The sequence below is a fragment of the Danio aesculapii genome, chromosome 7 (assembly GCF_903798145.1).
Source record: "Danio aesculapii chromosome 7, fDanAes4.1, whole genome shotgun sequence".
Taxonomy (NCBI): Eukaryota; Metazoa; Chordata; class Actinopteri; order Cypriniformes; family Danionidae; genus Danio; species Danio aesculapii.
In genome coordinates, this window is record NC_079441.1 from 32841345 (window position 1) to 32860291 (window position 18947).

Below are 18947 nucleotides of genomic sequence, written 5' to 3' on the forward strand. Positions count from 1 at the left end.
TCTAATTTGCCCTGCTTTTTTATTATCTGGCTTATTATGTGAAGTTAAGGTGACTTTGTACTTTAAAACAAGTAGGCCTGTTGTGATTATCAATAAATCACCCGATTATGGTTTTTCAGTCTGACAATTATTAAAGACAACAACAATAATCACAGCGAAGTTCAAATTTAACATTTTGCCATCGAAATAGGACTAATCATATTCCTGTTAATATTATATCATCTATTACTATTAATTCATTTTCAAAGCAATAAGTCAATAAGGACAATTCTAACAATTATTATCACATTTGGCCATCCTAATAAAGAAAAATGGTATATACTATTTTATCAGTTGCATCATATTGGCCTATTTTATGAATATAATTTTGTAAACAAACATTGGTTTAATTTCAACAGTTCACACTTAGCTGTTGTTTGATATACTTTGCAGATTTGGCATGCTGTCCCAGGAGAGAACCCTTGAGCCCAGGGCTCCCGCCTGCATGTAGCATGACAGGGATTCCGAGATCAGGTAGGTCTCAAGAGCTCCCCTGGTAAATGAGGAAACAGGGAGATGGGGTGAATGGGGGCTTTCTTCAAAATGAATATAGGGATGACAATGAATGGGCTTTTTTATTGGAGGCTAGAATTCATCTGGTCTAGCAATGTTATCTGATTGGACTAGCAATGATTATTGATGTGAGGCCAGCTGGGATCCTTCATCTGTAAGTTACAATAACAAAACAGAATTGAAGGGAGAGTTCACCCAAAGAAATACATGTCATCATTTACTCACCCTTGACTTGTTCAAAACCAGTTTGATTTTTTTTAACACAAAAGAAGATATTTTGAACAATGTTGTAAACCAGTAACCATTGGCTTTCACGGTTTTAGTTTTTCCTACTATGGATGTCAAAGCTTTTACATTTTTCAAAATATCTTCTTTTGTATTCAACAGAACAAAAGAAAAAAAAATCTAACTGGTTTGGAGCAAGTCAATGATGAGCAAATGATGGCAAAAAATGTAATTTTGGGATGAACTATTCCTTTAAATTGAAAATCTTCAGCACAAAAGTCATTAACATGACTATGAATATCAAAAGTACTGCTGATTTAAGAACCAATCAGTGCACTCATTTTAAAAACGTCCATTTCCCACAAACATTTGAGCACTGTTGACACTGGATTTTTTTGAAAGCCATGTCTCTCAAAGGATCTGTCTATGAACAGATATGAGTGAGTAAGATTTGATCATTATAGTGTAATTGTGTAAGCCCTTTAGTGAAGAGCGATGATCATTGTAGCCAATCACAGTCATATCTGTAGAGTGCATGTATACAATGGCCAGTCAGCAGTTCAAGAATCCACTTAGCAGTGCTCAAAAATGCAAGCAGGAAAAACTGGTAATGTACTTTTTAAAAATTCAGTACCAACTTGGTAATTGAATCGGATACTTTTGACATGCCTAATCTTGACACGCCTAATAAGCCCACAAAACCATTTCATTCTGCAGAGCTTTTTCAGATACTATGAATAACACTACATGCCCTGTTTTACTGGAAAATATGTTTTGCTTGAGCTAACTGGAAATTTACAAAAGATCTCCAGATCATAACAGCCTTGACTCATATTTCACGCTGGAATTTTTGATATGCGATAACATTTGAGTAGTTTTACTCAGGAAAAGCCAGCCAAAAGTCTAATTTCTGTCACCAAAGACAAAAGAGCCAGTGATAAATTCATGACCGTTAGCTCTGACCTGATAAAGCTTACTTTCATAGGACGAAATTAAATGAGAGTTTTTCACCTGCTTGCTTGTATTGCATCAACTGTGTGATCGAATTGGCAGATGGCACTTAAAAATGGCACATTTTAGCACACACAAATCAAAAGCGCATTTCTTTTTTTCTTTTTTATTTCCTGTCCATCCATGAAGACATTGCACCATACATAAATAATTATGCTGTAAAAATGACTCAATATTTACAAGTATTCCATATAATACGTTTATATAAAACTTTATATTAAATTTAGATAGATTACATTTGGGATGGTGGCTGCGGGTCTCTGAGAGTTCGTATTGAGTTTGTGTTTGTTTGTTGTTTATCCACCTTTTTCCACACGTGACGACTGTGTTTCAAATTATGGGTTGCACTTCCGGCTTTGTGGATTTTCAAAGGAATTTTGGCTGCACTACAAATGATCCATATTCATGGTTAAAACTGGGGGAGAGGTATGTCTGGGTTTGTGCTTTATTTATTTTATATATGTGATGAGAAAACTATGCTTTTATTTAAATTATTTTAACACAAGCATATCTGTCAAAGCCCACTGTTTTGATCCTCTAGATCAGAGTTTCCCAACCCTGTTCCTGAAGGCACACTAACAGTACACATTTTCATTCTCTCCCTAATCAAACACACCTGAAACAACTCATCAGAACATTAGAATAGACTCCAAAACCTGAAGTTATTGGGTCAGATGAGGGAGACATCCAAAACATGAACTGTTGGTGTGCCTCCAGGAACAGGGTTGGGAAACACTGCTCTAGATTACTTTCTCTTAGAATTCACTACCGTAAAGTAATATTCAATAGACACCCATAATATTGCTGTGAAAAGGGATTTCGGGGTTCTTCATGGTCTACTTAGAATTTGTTTTCCTAAATATTTGATTAATGAACCATAAAGAGAATAACGCCGCCTCAAAAATTGTTCCCAGTTTTAAAAACATTTAATTTAAAGGAAGTGACTCCCATAATTGACGCAAAGCATCATTGTGGTGTAGAAAAAAGGTGGATTGGTTATCTGTGGTTGTTGAGTAAAATCTCCAGCCAGCATGGACACGATGTGATGAACTGTCTGGAATAGCACGGTCCCCAACCCTTGGCAAAACTGATCCTCACACTGTTCGGATCGTACGGCCCTTCCGGGTGCAGCGAATGACTGACCGGTTGCATTTGGCACGACTTCTCATAGTCAAAAACCTTTATGGAGTAGCCTGGCATTACTCTCCTCACCGTCAGACTCAGGTAGGGGTGATGCTCCAGAGTGGGCGAATTGACAAATATAGGGTGCTCACTGCGGTTGTAGGCCCAAACTCCATCGGGCTCTTTGCTGAGGAGGATGCCTTGGCCGATCTTGCCGCGGGTGCGCTGGACGGAAGTGGAGCGCTGAGAAAGGGGCAGCAGGCCCAAACATAGGCCTGTACCCTGAGGTAGGTCGTAGAAGATGCTGAGAGAGGCGTCGTGAACTGGGTACAGGCGGCCCACGCGGGTGCGAAGCTCCCAGTATGCCACATTACACCAGTGATTCTGCGCCAGCGAGGAGGGAGACATACTGGCATCTGAAAGAGAGGGGGAAATTACATGTTAATCGAAAACTTAAAATAGAGAACACACACCAAAATAAAATAAAAACCGTAAAGCAGAATATTATTTAAAAATGATGCATCTTTAGTAAAAAAAATATCATACTTATTTTAATTTTCTTAATACTATAATAGTTTAGGGGCGTCAGGTCATGCTAGCACGATCACCTCACATCAAAAAGGTTGCTGGTTAAAGCCCTGGCTGGGTCAGTTGGCTTATCTGTGTGAAGTTTGCATGTTCTCCCCGTGTTGGCGTGGGTTTCCTCAGGGTGCTCCGGTTTCCCCCACAGTCCAAACACATGCGCTATTGGGTGAATTGAATAAGCTAATTCCGTAGTGTATGTGTGAATGCAAGACTATATGGGTGTTTCCCAGTGTTGGGTTGTGGCTGGAAGGTTATCCGCTGTGTAAAACATATGCTAGATAAGTTGCCGGTTCATTCCGCTGTAGCGACCCCTGATTAATAAAGGGACTAAGCCGAAAAGAAAATGAATGAATGGAATATAATAATTTACAGCAAAGATTGTTTTGGGCTTGCATGGTCTAGCACCATAATATTTATCTGAGCTTTTAATTCTATACACTCCTAGATGTGCTTTACGCTCGTCTGATGCTGGTCTTTTAACTGCTCAGTCAACGCAGCTATGGGAGACCGGGCATTCTCTTCATTGGCACCTAAATTGTGGAACTCTTTACCCTCTGATATTCACAATGCAGAATCCCTGAGTATTTTTAAATCATCTCTTAAAACTTACTTTTTAGAGTAGCTTTTATTTGACTTTTATATGATTTTTAGATCTATTATTATTATTTGATGTGTTTTTAATTATTGTTATTGTTGCATTCATCCTTGTGTCTTCTACTGCTGCACATTTTATGTCTGTAAAGTGCCTTGAGATGCTACTTTTAAACGTGGCACATAAAAAGAAAGAAGTTTATTATTATTTTATTTGTTTAAAATTTTTTTCTTAGTTTTTTTTTTTTTTGGAGGGGGTGCTAAGGTTTAGGCTGATTAATAAAAAACAACTAAAATAATGATGATAATAATCATAATAGCAATAAAATAATAATATTAAATAATCGCTATGGGCGTCACGGTGGCACAGTGAGTAGCATGTTCGCACAGCAAGAAGGACGCAGGTTTAAGCACCGGCTGGGTCAGTTGGCATTTCTGTGTGGAGTTTGCATGTTCTCCCCATGTTCACGTGGGTTTCCTCTGGGTGCTCCGGTTTCCCCCACAAGTCCAAAGACATGTGGAATAGGTGAATTGAATAAACTAAAATGACCGTAGAGTATGTGTGTGAATGCAAGAGTGTATGTGTGTTTCCCAGTGTTGGGTTGCGGCTGGAAGGGCATCCGCTGCGTAAAACATATGCTGGATAAGTTGGCGGTTCATTCCACTGTGGCGACCCCTGATTAATAAAGGTACTAAGCCGAAAATAAAATGACTAAATAAATAATGGTTATTTTGTTATTATTACTTTAAAGCTTTATGGTAATATTTTTAGCAATGTTTCTTTAATCTGGCATTATTATATTTACTTTTTGTCCTTTTATGTAAACTGTTCTCCATTAATATGAATTGTCCTTATTAAATAAACATTTTACTGAATAAGTATTTTATTTATCTGACAGCGATCAGTAAAGGAATGTAAACAATGTAAACTACAATAATAATGCTGGATAGAGGTATACAGAATCTTCCTTTTACTACACACTGAATTGTTTGCTTTTTATGTGTATCGTATAACGTTTTGCATTTTCCTTTTTTAATTTTTTTATTTATTTATTTATCTGTTTGTCATTACTGTAATGAAGTTGTGTATGCACCCTATATGTACACTTGCTGTGCATTTGTGTAACGCTTGAGGGCTTTATGTTTGCAGACTGTTAGCTATGTATATCTTCTGTTAAAGCCACAAAAGGGAAAGTAGTGTTGGGGATATTTGTTTGTATATTTTGTTTTGTTGTTGTTGACTGTTTGTTTTTTCTGTTTTGTGCAAATGTATAAAAAAATCCTTATAAATAAAGTATTAAAAAAATTATAATAATAATGCTGGATAGCAATGTGTGTTGCAATAATCATGGATGTTTACATTTTCTACTTATTTACTGATAAAAATGAATAAACAAATAATTATTATTAATTTATTCTAAAACAATAACAGACTTCTTTGAGCTTCTGAAAGCCACAAGTGTCCCAGTGGAGTGTTCCTCAGCATTAGCGCTCCACTAAAGTAACTGCGCTGTCATGACAAGTAATGTCAATGTTTTGACCACTCTCACATCAGCTCCGTCTCGTTCTCTCTGATGTTCCACAGAGCACATTCACTCCCCGAATCTACAATCCTATCAGGAGCAAACTGGAAACTGAAGAAGCAGCGACCCCCACTAACAGGCCCAAATCTGTCATCTCTGCCTCCAACACCCCCCGCTCCTACCTCAGCATTCCTCTCTCTCTTCTGTCCCGCGCGGGGCCTACTGGGGCCCCGTCTCCCCCTCCGAGGGCCAGCATTCAGCTCTCTGACCACTCAGTGCAGGCTCGCGACCCCCTGACCCCCCAGCCGCCAGCCTATCCAGTCTGATTAACTCAAACACAGACTGATGGCATTATTTTGCTTCACAGGCTCTATTGAGGGAGAAGATCTAAAGCCCTGGGCCTGTGCCCCCATTCTGCTCAGTCTCAACCCTCTCTGGCCCAAACAGACAGCAGAGGACACACTGTTAATGAAGCAGCTTGGCTTGAAGGAGGGGTGCGGAAATACACAATCATTATCTCCCATTCTCCACTCGCTGACTTGGTATGTGCTTACAAAAATGATGTTTAAGAAAAAGAATGAGGTGGGCAGCAAGAGGGAAATGGTGTTTTCTTTGAGATTTGCATACATTTGTTTTCTTTCCGGATTTAGGAATGGGGAAACAATGCACTAGATAAATCAAAATGGAAAAGGCAGCGAGAGGAATTTCATATTTTCTTGGAGATTTGCATAAATTCCTTTTCTTTTTGGGTTTTGGAAAGGGAAATCAATGCACAAGATCAATCAAAGTCGCCCGAAAAGACTCCGAACATTAAATCTGCCTTTCATATTGCCACATTAGTGTTGACATTTTCATATTTTACCTCGTTTAATCTCACGCTAAGGCTTGCAAATCACTAAATTTGCTGCCTGGTTTAATTCTGTAAGCGATGCTATTGTGTTTCAGGAACTTTTTCCTCATATGCACAGTTGTTAGTGTCTCCGAAAAAGCATTCTTGGTGCTTGTGTGCCTAGCCTAAACCAACACCACAAAATGACGGGGGGAGGAGAGGATGGAGTCTTGTCTGTCCTGCTGTGCCAAACATTAGATCTCCCTCCACATATTAGACCGTTCCACGGAGCCAGTGTGTGGTGGAGAAGCAGAGAGAAGGGTGATAATGGAAATGCCACGACGAGTAGTGCCAGAGAACTTCAGAACACTTCCCGTATTTTCATGACTCAAGAACAGTAGTGGAGTCTACATGTTCAGCTCCAAATATAAACCAACACCTATCAGTCTAAGCATCTAACGCAGTATGCTAAAACTCTTAAAGGAATAGTTCCTTCAAAAATGGAGATTCTGTAATCATTTCATCAGTATTGTGTGTTTTAAAACCTGCATGCAGTTCTGGGAAGTTACTGATTACACGTAATCTGGATTATGAAATGTGTTTTTAAAATTTATCACTTTGAGATTTAAAATGTGATTACTTTTATACATTACAATTGCAAATTATTGATAATTACTGATATATGATCAATTAAAGCAGTAAATGATTCATAATTTGATTCTCCATGGTTTTTTCTCTTTTAAAAGTGCCCTTGTAAATAATTGTACTGTTTGTCATGCTGTTTATCATTTGAATTCTCACAAATTCAGTGCATTTAAAGTTAGGTTAAACATAGTCGAAATGTCATCCAAAAGTACTCTTTGTAGTAATCAAGATTATGTTGATTAAAATGTTGTTCACATAGATCAGGGTCCAAACTTTTTGGGCCGAGGGCCAGATGCAAAAAAATAAACCTTGTCCCGGGCCAGATTTTACATACATCACACAGTCATGCATATGTATGTATATATATATATATATATATATATATATATATATATATATATATATATATATATATATATATATATATATATATATATATATATATATGTGTGTGTGTGTGTGTGTGTGTGTATTATTATGGAATTATTTTAATTTGTCGTCCAACTGTGTTTCTAGAAAGACTTCTGTTTTTAAAATCTTTAAAATTACAGTTGCAACACTCATCAGACACTCCTTTATAAATTCTCCTTCAGTGAAGGGTTTCCTGTGCTTTGCGATTAGCTGAGCTACCTCATAACTAGCCAGCGTAGAATTTTCTTGCACTTTATTAGCACGAAAAAACTGTTGTTGTTGAGCTGATAGGGCAGCTGCTAATTGTTTTACGTTTTGCTAAAGGCCTGATGTTTTGTTTAATAATGTAATTTAATATTATATTTCTTAATTACTGCAACTGATCCATGCCAAATTAAACAGACATATATCCCGCTGACCTCTGTGAAGAAATATTCTTTGCCCCAACGTGACTGAAATTTCCTGCACTCACTGTTGATTTTCCTTTTACTTGGTTGCGTCATGGCTCGCCAAAACGTGATTATCAATTATGTTTCCTTCAGTTTGTTCGGTTCGTTTTACTTCATAACAGGAACTGCTGCCTAATTGAAGGCATGTCATAGCGACACCCGGTGGTTATTTATTGAATTACGTTCCTTTTTGTATAGCGGGCCAGATTCTATTGATATTTAGAAAAAGCCTTGAGGGCCGCCACAAAACAGATTGCGGGCCGCAGATAGCAGTTTGGACACCCCTGTAGTTTGGACACCCCTGACAGACCCTTTTCACATTTCCTGGTTTCTCAGTAGCGGAAGTCATCATAGTTATAAAACTTTGAGGGCAGTGAATGGGAGAATACAACTATTTTTTTTTACAATCTTATATGCTCAAATAATAAATTAAAACTCCACTATGATGTTATAAAGACTTTTAAAAAAAAGAAAAAAAAATGTGTGAGGCTGATGACAGCAGCCAGAGGAGAGAATAACGTCAAATTTACTGCCCTGTCCTATAGTCGCTGCATTAGAAATGCCTTGAACAAGTGGTAATTCATTTTTTGTAATTTGAAGCAAAGATGATATACTACATACATAAATACATGTAAATGTTCATACGTTTGAAAAAAATCGAAATATTAAAAAACTAAAAGTACTGTTAAAAGCAGTACTATTAAAAAAGAATTCAAGATGCTGATGACTGTTAAACGTGTCATGACAGGCTTGTGAAAAGGGTTTATTATTTGTAAAAGAGCATACTTTATCTTACTTTATACGTTATCTACCCAGTTCATTATTGTCTTTTGTAGAACACAAAATAAAACAGTTCTAACATACGGTGAAAGTCAATGGTGTATGATTTCATCTTGGATAACGTATACTTTAATTGCAGACCGAAAAACTCTCTTTAAATAACCGTGCTTTGTGTTCTCAAGAAAAAAGAGACTATAATAAAGGTCTGGAATGACGTGGGCGAGTAAATGATGACAGAATTTTCATTTTCACTTTTCCATTTATGCTATATAATACATGGCAGTCCTTGCCATGAACAAATCCTTAAATTGTGGAGCATATCTATAGAAGTATCTTTATTTTGCAAGTCATTTTTGGTGCTCATTCTTCAGGATAATGAATCTGCGGTAAGAGAACTGACTGCATATTGATCCCTATCTAAGATGAAGCTAACAGCTTTTGTCAGGATGAGAAAGCAAAATGATTTCTCCATGTCACAATACTGAGGGGATGCTGAGAAAAAGATGCAGACAAACACACAAAACGCAATTACAATAAATCAGCCAGAAATGTAACCAGATCTAAAAAAAATGCATGTCTCTTAAAAACAGGGGCAAATCATTTTCCAACAATTGATAGAGTCGTTCTTTGTCAACATCTGTAAAGAATCTATGCAGAGACAGGCAGGATTTCATTAGTTAAATTGCGTGTTGGCCTGCGCTCTGTCAGGAAGAGGGGAAGCCACAGCGAGGCCTGTAATTTAAACCTTATTTTAAAATGCGACTGGCTGGCTGTGCCAGGGCTTGCATTGCAAAACTCAGCAGGAAGCAACAACATGAAAATAATGGAGGAAAGATTGTATGCGACACACCAAAAGAGGATCTTTCTCCATGTCTTCAGAGTTCTATATGCTCTGTAGCAATCAGCACACAACAGATCAGAGCTCAGGAGGCCCTGAGTCCCCCGTCACAGTCCTGACAAAACTGCCCATTGTTGACCATAATCTAATTTTGACTCAGTGCTGAAAGTTGATGGATGACGTCTGAGAAGTTTTGGCTTTTTGCATACAGCACATCTAGATAGTATATCCACAGTGAGAAGTCAGCATTTATCCTAATGAAACTTTAGACGGAAAAGTATTCATAACATTAGGAATATCTCCAAACCCAGATTTGATTACATAAAGACAACTATAAATCATATGGCTACATGATTATACTTGAGAAAACAGGATAGAGTTCACAGAAATCTCTGCACTTAGGCAACGTAGTCTTACGTTAACATGGAAATTATGCACAGAGACTTTAATTTGGAGGTTTGTATGAGAGCATAGCTTAGCTGACCGGTCATAACAAATAAATGTGACAGGTCATCCTGTTTAGCAGCTCTGAACACAGCAAATTGCAAAAGAAAGCTTAGGTTTATTCATTTGAAACAGAAATCAATTGCAACAGTCTAACAGGACAGTAACAAACTTCTGAACTGTAGTATAATTGTACGCTATATTCAAGATCAACCAGACAATAGGAGCAGTTATTTGGATTTTCTCATTTTAAATGCCATAATTGACAAAGACTTGCACACCAACCTGAATAGTCCTGGGACAGGCCGCCAGCGGATCGAGTGGCTTCGGTTTCTATGTAAGGCAGCATTGGGAGGGAAGAATCTGCAAAGAGACAAAAAAGTCAATCATTTCACTCCTGCTAAACATTGAGAACTCCTTCAAGAAATACTAACTTAAACTACTTACTCAGTGGCTTGTGTTCTGGTAAGGGGGAGAGATGAGAATAAGGAGGCGGTGGTGTATCTGAAAATAGGGAGAAGAGAGTTAAAGTTTTCCTTCAATTGAGTGTCCCTCTAAGAACAAACACATTTCAGACCATTCAAGATCAAAAACTACATTTCTAAAATCGCATCAACATTTGGAAGAGTTTCTCCAGCGTTTTAAAAGCAAATCAGAATGTTTCAGCAAACCAGTATTCCCAGCTGGTATGGAAATTACAGGTGAAGAAGCGCATCCATCAAAAAGACAATGGATGTGTCATCAAGTGCCAAGAATGCATGGAATCCAATTAAAAGTGACCTGTTCTGTTGAGTCTCATCATTGCTGAGGGTGGAAACACTACACTTTCTGCTGATGCAGTGGATTAAAACTTCAAGGAAAACATTTAGAGTTTGTTTTATAAATATTAATCATGTTAATATTAACATGATATCACTGTTAATCGATTGATAAGCATAATGACATTGTGTGTGCCCATGTAGGACTACTGTACAAGTTGTACCACATTTTATCTTTTTTGGTGTATGGTTGTGGCAAAAATTTGAATGTTACATTTTTTTCAGAGAATTCTGTCTTGACCCTCTTGCAAGACAATTATTTAAACAATTCCAAGCCTGCAACCGTCCATATATACACACTGTTAGGGTAGTGCTTTGTGAACAGGGAGGGAACAGAGAAATTGAGAATCCCAGAGGGATTCTAGTTGGGAATTCCACTTCCTGAACAGGAGTATCACTTTCCAACTTCCCTCCCTATCATTCACCCATGCTTCAAGTAAAAAAAAAAAGTATTATAAAAAGGACGTCACACTGTGTTTAGCCTGATTTGATGATACAGAAAACATTTACACAGGCCTAAGATGGTTTGCCGGTCTTAAATGTTTTTTTAAGACTGGGTAAACTTTTTTTAAGTGCTCAAAGCATCGCAAAAACCAGCCTTCAGACTATAGACTGGAAAATTAAGATAAGCATACAAAAACAGCTATTTGTCTAGATGTGTTGACACTTCTAATTCATAGCTATGCAAGAAAATCATTCAAGCCTTGACAAAAGCCATTCAGAGGGTTTGCGTACCATCCTTTACTGGTCCACAGAGGCGGCTGTAATGATGGGGGTTACAGCAGAGGGTCTGGCTGTCCTCTGCCCTGAAGCTCTGACAATGACAGAGTGGTTTGAGGAGAGAAGATAACCGTAGGTCTGGCCAGCGGAAAAGTCGACACAGCAGGTACTGTGGAGACACCAGATGACCTCCGATTCGCACCTCAGTCTGCGATACCAGAACACATCCACTCGGCATCCCACCTTGGGACTCAACAACTTCCAGTAAAACATCCAGAGACTTCTCTTTCAACTTTTTGAGAAAGGCATAAGTGCACTTCTTGAGTTCTTGCTCGGTCACGGCACCAGTTTTCCGTTCCCTGCCACTCAAACTGCTATAGTTGTTGTGGTTCCTATGTTCCACACGGCAAGTGAGTCTGTTTTTGCCTCTAGGGAGGTCTTTAAACAAACAGCATGTCACCGTCCTGCCCTCGCTCCCCTCGTTGAGGGGTCCATCGTGTTCAATAAGGACCCCCGGTTCCCCGCGCTCCACTACGCGTCTGCCGCACGAGCCTGCGTTGTTTCCCGGTGCGTATTCCGTTCTGGGGATCTTCTCTGGGTTGCTGTCACTCCAGTCATCCGGACCTCCATCGCCCCCCTCTTTACCTGCGGTGACCAAACGGCTTCTCCAGAGTCGCCGAACCAGACCCGTGCGTCTCGTCCTGAACATACGACAGTTTAAACAGTTTGCATCCGTTTTTCCCTATGTTTGGTCAGAACCGCGGAGACTCCAAACGCTCGTGCGCTCGCTGTCCGACATCAATGATCTGTGATCACATGCACAGCCGAGCAAAGCCTGCGCAAAGCCCAACATTAGACTCCACTGCTACAATATATCAACACAGTAGCAAAGGGCTTGATGTAATAATGCTAGTGCACTACGTGAGGAGCGGTGCATCCAGTCTGTAAACATGCCCAGTAAACATGTGAAACTTTACTCTCCTCGAAATGCACGGTATGCAGAAAAATCGTCGATAGCGTCCGCAACAGATCCCCGTTTTCAAGTAAACCTTCTGCAGCGGGTTAATGACGCCGAGCACATGAATGGAGCTCACTATAATCCCCGTTCACGTTCCGCGCGCTGCTGGCGTATGAAAATGCTTACGTTGCGACGGCAAAGTGGTCGTTCCAGGCGGATAGACGGACATATGATGTCTTAAGTTTTCGTTCCGTGTTTCGGGTGAGAGTAATAGGATTCTTCGATGGTTTCTTTCGCCGTTTCACTCTCTTTCTTCTTCAGATACACACACACGGGGCCCCTGAGGAGAGCAGTGGAGCCATTGGTTGATTCCCATCATGTGCTCGTCTAGACACTTTGGCGGCTGCGAGCCGCGCTGATTGTTGCGCAAACACGGTATCAAGTTTCCGAACTCTTAAAGGAGCAACATGTACCTCTGTGTGTGCGTGCTGTGCCAGCGACACTACACCAAAATGTTACCGCTGCGATGATTGTGATTATGCATCAAACGCACTGTTACACAGCAAAAGGTTTTTGCTGAGATTACTTCTATTGTGCCTGTAAAACATATTACCATAATTACAAATTTCACAATCACCAGTAAGCCAAAAAGGGATTTTAAGTCCTTATTATTGTTATCCTCATTATCATCATGATAATGAACAGTATCATAGGGAGTTTTTTAAAGTCAGTATTCATTATTATCATTATTATAATTAGCATTATTATTAACAATTGTGTTTATTACTTTTTAATATATTAATAACTGTTATTATTGTCACATTAACTATTTCAATTGACAATCAGAATAATGAAAAACCTATAGATAGATAGATCAAATATGAATTTTTTATATATATATATATATATATATATATATATATATATATATATATATATATATATATATATATATATATATATATGTGTGTGTGTGTGTGTGTGTGTGTGTGTGTGTGTAATATTATGTAATATATAATAAATATAATTATTATATACATATTGTAAGACATAAATTGCATATTCTTTGTAAAGCTACTTTTTGTAACAAAATTATCGGCTTTCAATTGCTGCTAATGGGTTTCTTTTGAGTTGTGTCTATTTAGCTATATTTAATATGTAATTCAATTGCAAGTGAATCAATTTAAAATAACTGATTTATATTAATGTTTTACAAGATGTAATTTATTCCTGTGATTTAAAGCTGAAATTTTAGTATCATTACTCTAGCCTTCAGTGTCATATAATTCTTAAAATCATTCTAAAAGACTGATTTGCAGCAATATTATTATCAATTATTGGTGGTAAATCATTAATATTAGCTCTGATTAGGAAAAACCCATGCTCTGCTTTATTATACTTTTCAGGATAATTTGATGAACAGAAAGTTCAATATAACATTTGTCACATGAATAAAAATGTAAGAAAACATGTTTTAATGGCACATTTAAGTGCTTGGAAAATAGAAAAAGCAGTGCAATGTTTTTGAATTTCCACACCCACAATGTTTTTGCAGAAATCTGTAAATTATTAGTAATCCTGCACTAATCCAGCTTTAAAATCAAAAGTTTGGCCAAGTGTTATAACAAGAAATGATATTTTTTAATATGCCATGATCTTAATTCTCAGTTCTACGTTTGTAAATGATGTAGCACACATAATAAGCAATTGAGACTAGTGAAAATCTTGCCACTGTTATGTGAACCGTTACAAACTGTCAACATCAAGCATTGGCTGTTTAGTGTTCTTACACTCCCACTTCAGTGGCAGAATCCTTGGGCTTTCTCCTTTCACTTATCAGAGCGGATGATAACTGCTGTAGCCTGGCGTCAGGCTAATAATTGCCGCTACTCCCATTAAGTCTCTTAGATAATCTATCAGCAGAAGTCTGGAGCAGAGACAGAAAGACCAGCACCAAACCACCACCCAAAATAACCCAGTCCATCCCGTCCGGACAGACATGGTCCTGTTGATGGGGTCTAGCAAGACCCAACAGGAATAGCATGTCAACAAGCCCCTTATTCCTAATGGACCCTAGGGAAAGAGGCGCGACAGAGGGAGACAAAAAGGAGGACACTTACATCCCCTTAAGGCCATTCCTTAAGGCCCAAACTGGATGGCGCTAATGCCATGAATACTGACGAAATGATCTGGAGACAAACAAAGTCAGAGTTTGTTCAGTACACAAGTATGACAAATGCAAGCAGAGATCTGCTGAGTTTAACGGAGTTGAAGAAAATATTTCCAAATCAATTGAACCCTTTAACTACCCCACCAAGAAAAAAATGTTTGGATTGCACATTCCTAATGTCGCTAGTTAACACACTCAATGCATTTTTCCCCAACACATCCCATAATTTCTAAAATTTCAGCCTTTACCAAATGGTTGATGTGTCAGTTTATGGTAAAACACCACTAAGCGGGTTCCCACACAGGTTTCTGTATCTTGTTTGCTATACACTATGAGCAGCAGCTACGCTAATTATTCTCTTTATTCTCCATTTCCACCTGGGGATACTCTTCCCGAGGCCCTCAGACTATGCAGAGTCACTGATTCGATCCAAGACCAACGACGAGATGATCCCAAGGTTTCCATATCCTGGACCAAGCCGTATCCTGAGCAGCTACTGTGGTGGTCATGGAGAAGTGAAGAACATGAGACTGATTCCTGTGACGCTCCAGGGACAGACGAGTCTTCGCTAAGGCCAGCTTCCAGCCTCCGCCGCTGAGACTGCAGCTCTGCACAAGACGTTTGGCCAGGGGAGAAATTAAAATGGTCGTGCCCAACTGAGCCTGGTTTCTCTCAAGGTTTTTTTTCTTCACTTTCGCCAATTAGTGAAGTTTTTTTTCCCTCTCCGCTGTCGCCACTGGCTTGCATGGTTCGGGATCTGTAGAGCTGCGCATCGTTGGATTTGCTCTTCAATATTTGGACTCTCAGTAGTGATTATTAAACCACACTGAACTTAAACACTACAAACTTAACTACACTGTTCCTATTTACTGTGACCTTTTATGTGAAGCTGCTTTGACACAATCTACATTGTATAAGCGCTATACAAATAAAGGTGAATTGAATTGAATTGAATAAAAGTACCGGAATTAATACATATTCTATGAAAAATCTGAAAATATGAAGTGTAAAACCAATTTATTTAAAAACATAATAAAATGAAAACATTTTTGAATACTAAATCACCTTTATTTTTTGAAGTATGCCACAAAATATTTTAGATTCTCAATTAACATGCTTTCTTGTTTGTTTGTTTTTTACAATAAAACCAAAATCAAGTGTAATAGTGCAACAGGATTATGTTTGTTGGATTTGTTTTGTAACCCAACAATGCTGTGTGTGTAAACCATTATTTAAAACAGACATTCTTTAAATGACTTTAACTGTCGTTATTTAACATTAAATACAGGGATTAAGTATTTATTATTTCAGCGCTAAATGATTTTAGACTTGGTTAGCATAAAAGTTCAAGCACTTTTGGTGTTAATCTGCAAATACATGCTGAAATATTGATTGAAAATTTTATGACCGTTTATATAAAGCAAAAAAGCTACAATAGATAGCACAAGTTAATGTAACTAAACCTACAATGAAAACTACAAAAGCTTTTTTAAATAAATTATTTCTGACTGATAACTAGGGCCAGACAGAATCTGTCAACATTTTTTGCTATTTCTGCGCAGAATTTTGTAAAAAATCTGCAGATTTATGTGGAATGGTTTTTGGGAGTATCATAACAAAAAATATTATAAATGAAATAAAAAAGAATAGATTTTTTACTTTTACTTAATGTTTACAATACTAATTCAATTAGATCAACTAATTTGGTAAAAAAAAAAAAAAGAAAAACTCATATAATATACAGTGCATCCAGAAAGTATTCATAGTGCTTCACTTTTTCCACATTTTTTTATGTTACAGTCTTATTCTCAAATTGATTAAATTCATTTATTACCTTTAAATTCTACACACAATACTCCAGGTGTGAAAAAAAAAGTTTTTTTTAATTGTTGCAAATTTATTAAAAATAAAAAAGCTGAAAAATCACATGTACAGAAGTATTCACAGCCTTTGACGTGAAGCTCTAAATTAAGCTCAGGTACATTCTGTTTCCACTGATCATTCTTGAGATGTTTCAGCAGCTTAATTGGAGTTCACCTGTGGTTGATTGGACATGATTTGAAAAGGCATACACCTAAGGTCCCAGGGTTGACAGTGCATTTCAAAGCACAAACCAAGCATGAAGACAAAGGAATTGTCTGTAGACCTCAGAGACAGGATTGTCTCGAGGCACAAGGCTAGGGAAGGTTACAGAAACACTTCTGCTGCTCTGAAAGTTCTAATGAGCACAGTGGCCTCCATCATCCGTAAGTGGAAGATATTTGAAACCACCAGGACTCTTCCTAGAGCTGGCCGGCCATCTAAGCTGAGTGATCAGGGAAGAAGGACCTTAGTCAGGGAGGTGATTAATAACCCGATGGTCACTCTGTCTGAGGTCTAGCATTCTTCTGTGAAAAGAGGAGAGCCTTACAGAAGGACAACCATCTGTGTAGCAATCTACCAATCAGGCCTCTATGGTGGCCAGACGGAAGCCACCTGGAATTTGCCAAATGGCATCTGAAGGACTCAGACTATAAGAAACTAAATTATCTGGTCTGATGAAACTAAAATTGAACTTTTTGGAGTGAATGCCACGTTTGGAGAAAACCAGGCACTGCTCATCACCAGGCTAATACCATCCCTACAGTGAAGCATAGTGGTGGCGGCATCATGCTGTGGGGATGTTTTTCAGCAACAGGAACTGGAAGACTAGTCAGGATAGAGGGAAAGATGAATGCAGCAATGTACAGAGACATCCTGAATGAAAACCTGCTTCAGAGTGCTCTTGACCTCAGACTGGGGTGACGGTTCATCTTTCATCAGGACAATGACCCAAAGCACACCACCAAAATATCAGTGGAGTGGCTTCACAACAACTAAGTGAATGTCCTTGAGTGGCCCAGCCAGAGCCAAGACCTAAATGCTATTGATCATCTTTGGAGAGATCCAAAATGGCTGTACACCGTCACGTCCCATCCAACCTGATAGAGCTTGAGAGGTACTGCAAAGAGGAATGGGCAAAAATTCCCAATGACAGGTGTGCCAAGCTTATGGCATTATATTCCAAAAGACTTGAGGTTGTAATTGCTGCCAAAGGTGCCTCAAAGTATTGAGCAAAGGTTGTGAATACTTATGTACATGTGATTTTTTTTGTAACAATTTCAAAAAATCATCATTATGGGTTATTGTGTGTAGAATTTTGAGGAAATAAACTAATTTAATCCATTTTGGAATAAGGCTGTAACATAAAAAATGTGGAAAAAGTGAAGCGCTTTGAATACTTTCTGGATGCACTGTATGTATTAAAAGACAGAAAATATTGCTTTACAAACTGTATTGTAAATAAATCATGTGAACATTTTTATATGAGTTAATAATATTACTAAATTTAATTTAAAAACTAAGCAAATATAAATTTACACACATTTACACAAGTAAATAAATAGACTCAATGAGGGGCTAAAAATGCGCAAATCTGCAGATTTCTGCGCACACAAATTCCATGTGGGCCTACTAATAACATGTTCAAATTATAGTCATAATCTGGCTGAATAATTGTGTTAAATAGAGTTAATAACCAATCAAATTCAGCACTTTTAAACACATTTGAACAGCAACTGTAATACATCAGTTTATTTTCTTACTGTTGATTTTGATCCATTAACCGTAACTTCATTATAATGTGTTATCTAGTCCTCTTCCAATTTACTTTGGTTAAGACATTTGTTTACAATGAACAAATATAGACAATAAAGCAATACACTAAATGTTTTTGTTATTAAACCAACTTAAAGTAAAGTAACATTTTTTGCAGGTTAGGGCAATATATTGATAATACCATATACAGTAATAAAAGCTCCAGCAATTAATCGCAACAAGTGAATTGGATATTGCCATATGCCTATTGTAAAGAACTGATTCGTGGCTGCCGGTGTGGTCTTTGGTAGCAGGAAGTCATAGCCACAGACAGACATTAGCAGTGAAATCTGTCTCCTGTGGAAGGTTCTGGCAGTCAAAACAGAGTTTCGGCAAGGAAAACCTCATTTATGGTGAAGACAAGGAGACAGCCAGAAACTTAAATGAATGCCTGCTGTATAAATATGACAGATGCTTCTACGTGGCAGGAGTGTGTGCATATTACACTATGGGATATCCTTACAATGTGAAGCACAATGTGAAATTCTTTTTGCTTCTCTTCTGAAAACTGTAAAATACTTGCTTTAACATGAAGTAAAACACGTCCATCATTTTTCTGTTGTTTTCCCTGTCCATCTATTTAAATACAGTCATTTATATG

General features: G+C 37.9%; 1 protein-coding gene across 1 annotated transcript; it reads right to left on the reverse strand.

Annotated features, from left to right (window-relative positions):
• Nucleotides 1-1876: 1876 nt before the first annotated feature.
• smad6a (SMAD family member 6a) lies at nucleotides 1877-12892 on the reverse strand. Its single transcript, XM_056461688.1, has 4 exons — nucleotides 11559-12892; nucleotides 10453-10509; nucleotides 10291-10368; nucleotides 1877-3326 (listed from the first exon to the last, which is right to left on the reverse strand). The coding sequence occupies exons 1-4, from the start codon at nucleotides 12250-12252 to the stop codon at nucleotides 2785-2787; spliced, it is 1371 nt and encodes a 456-aa protein (XP_056317663.1). The 5' UTR covers nucleotides 12253-12892; the 3' UTR covers nucleotides 1877-2784.
• Nucleotides 12893-18947: the final 6055 nt, after the last annotated feature.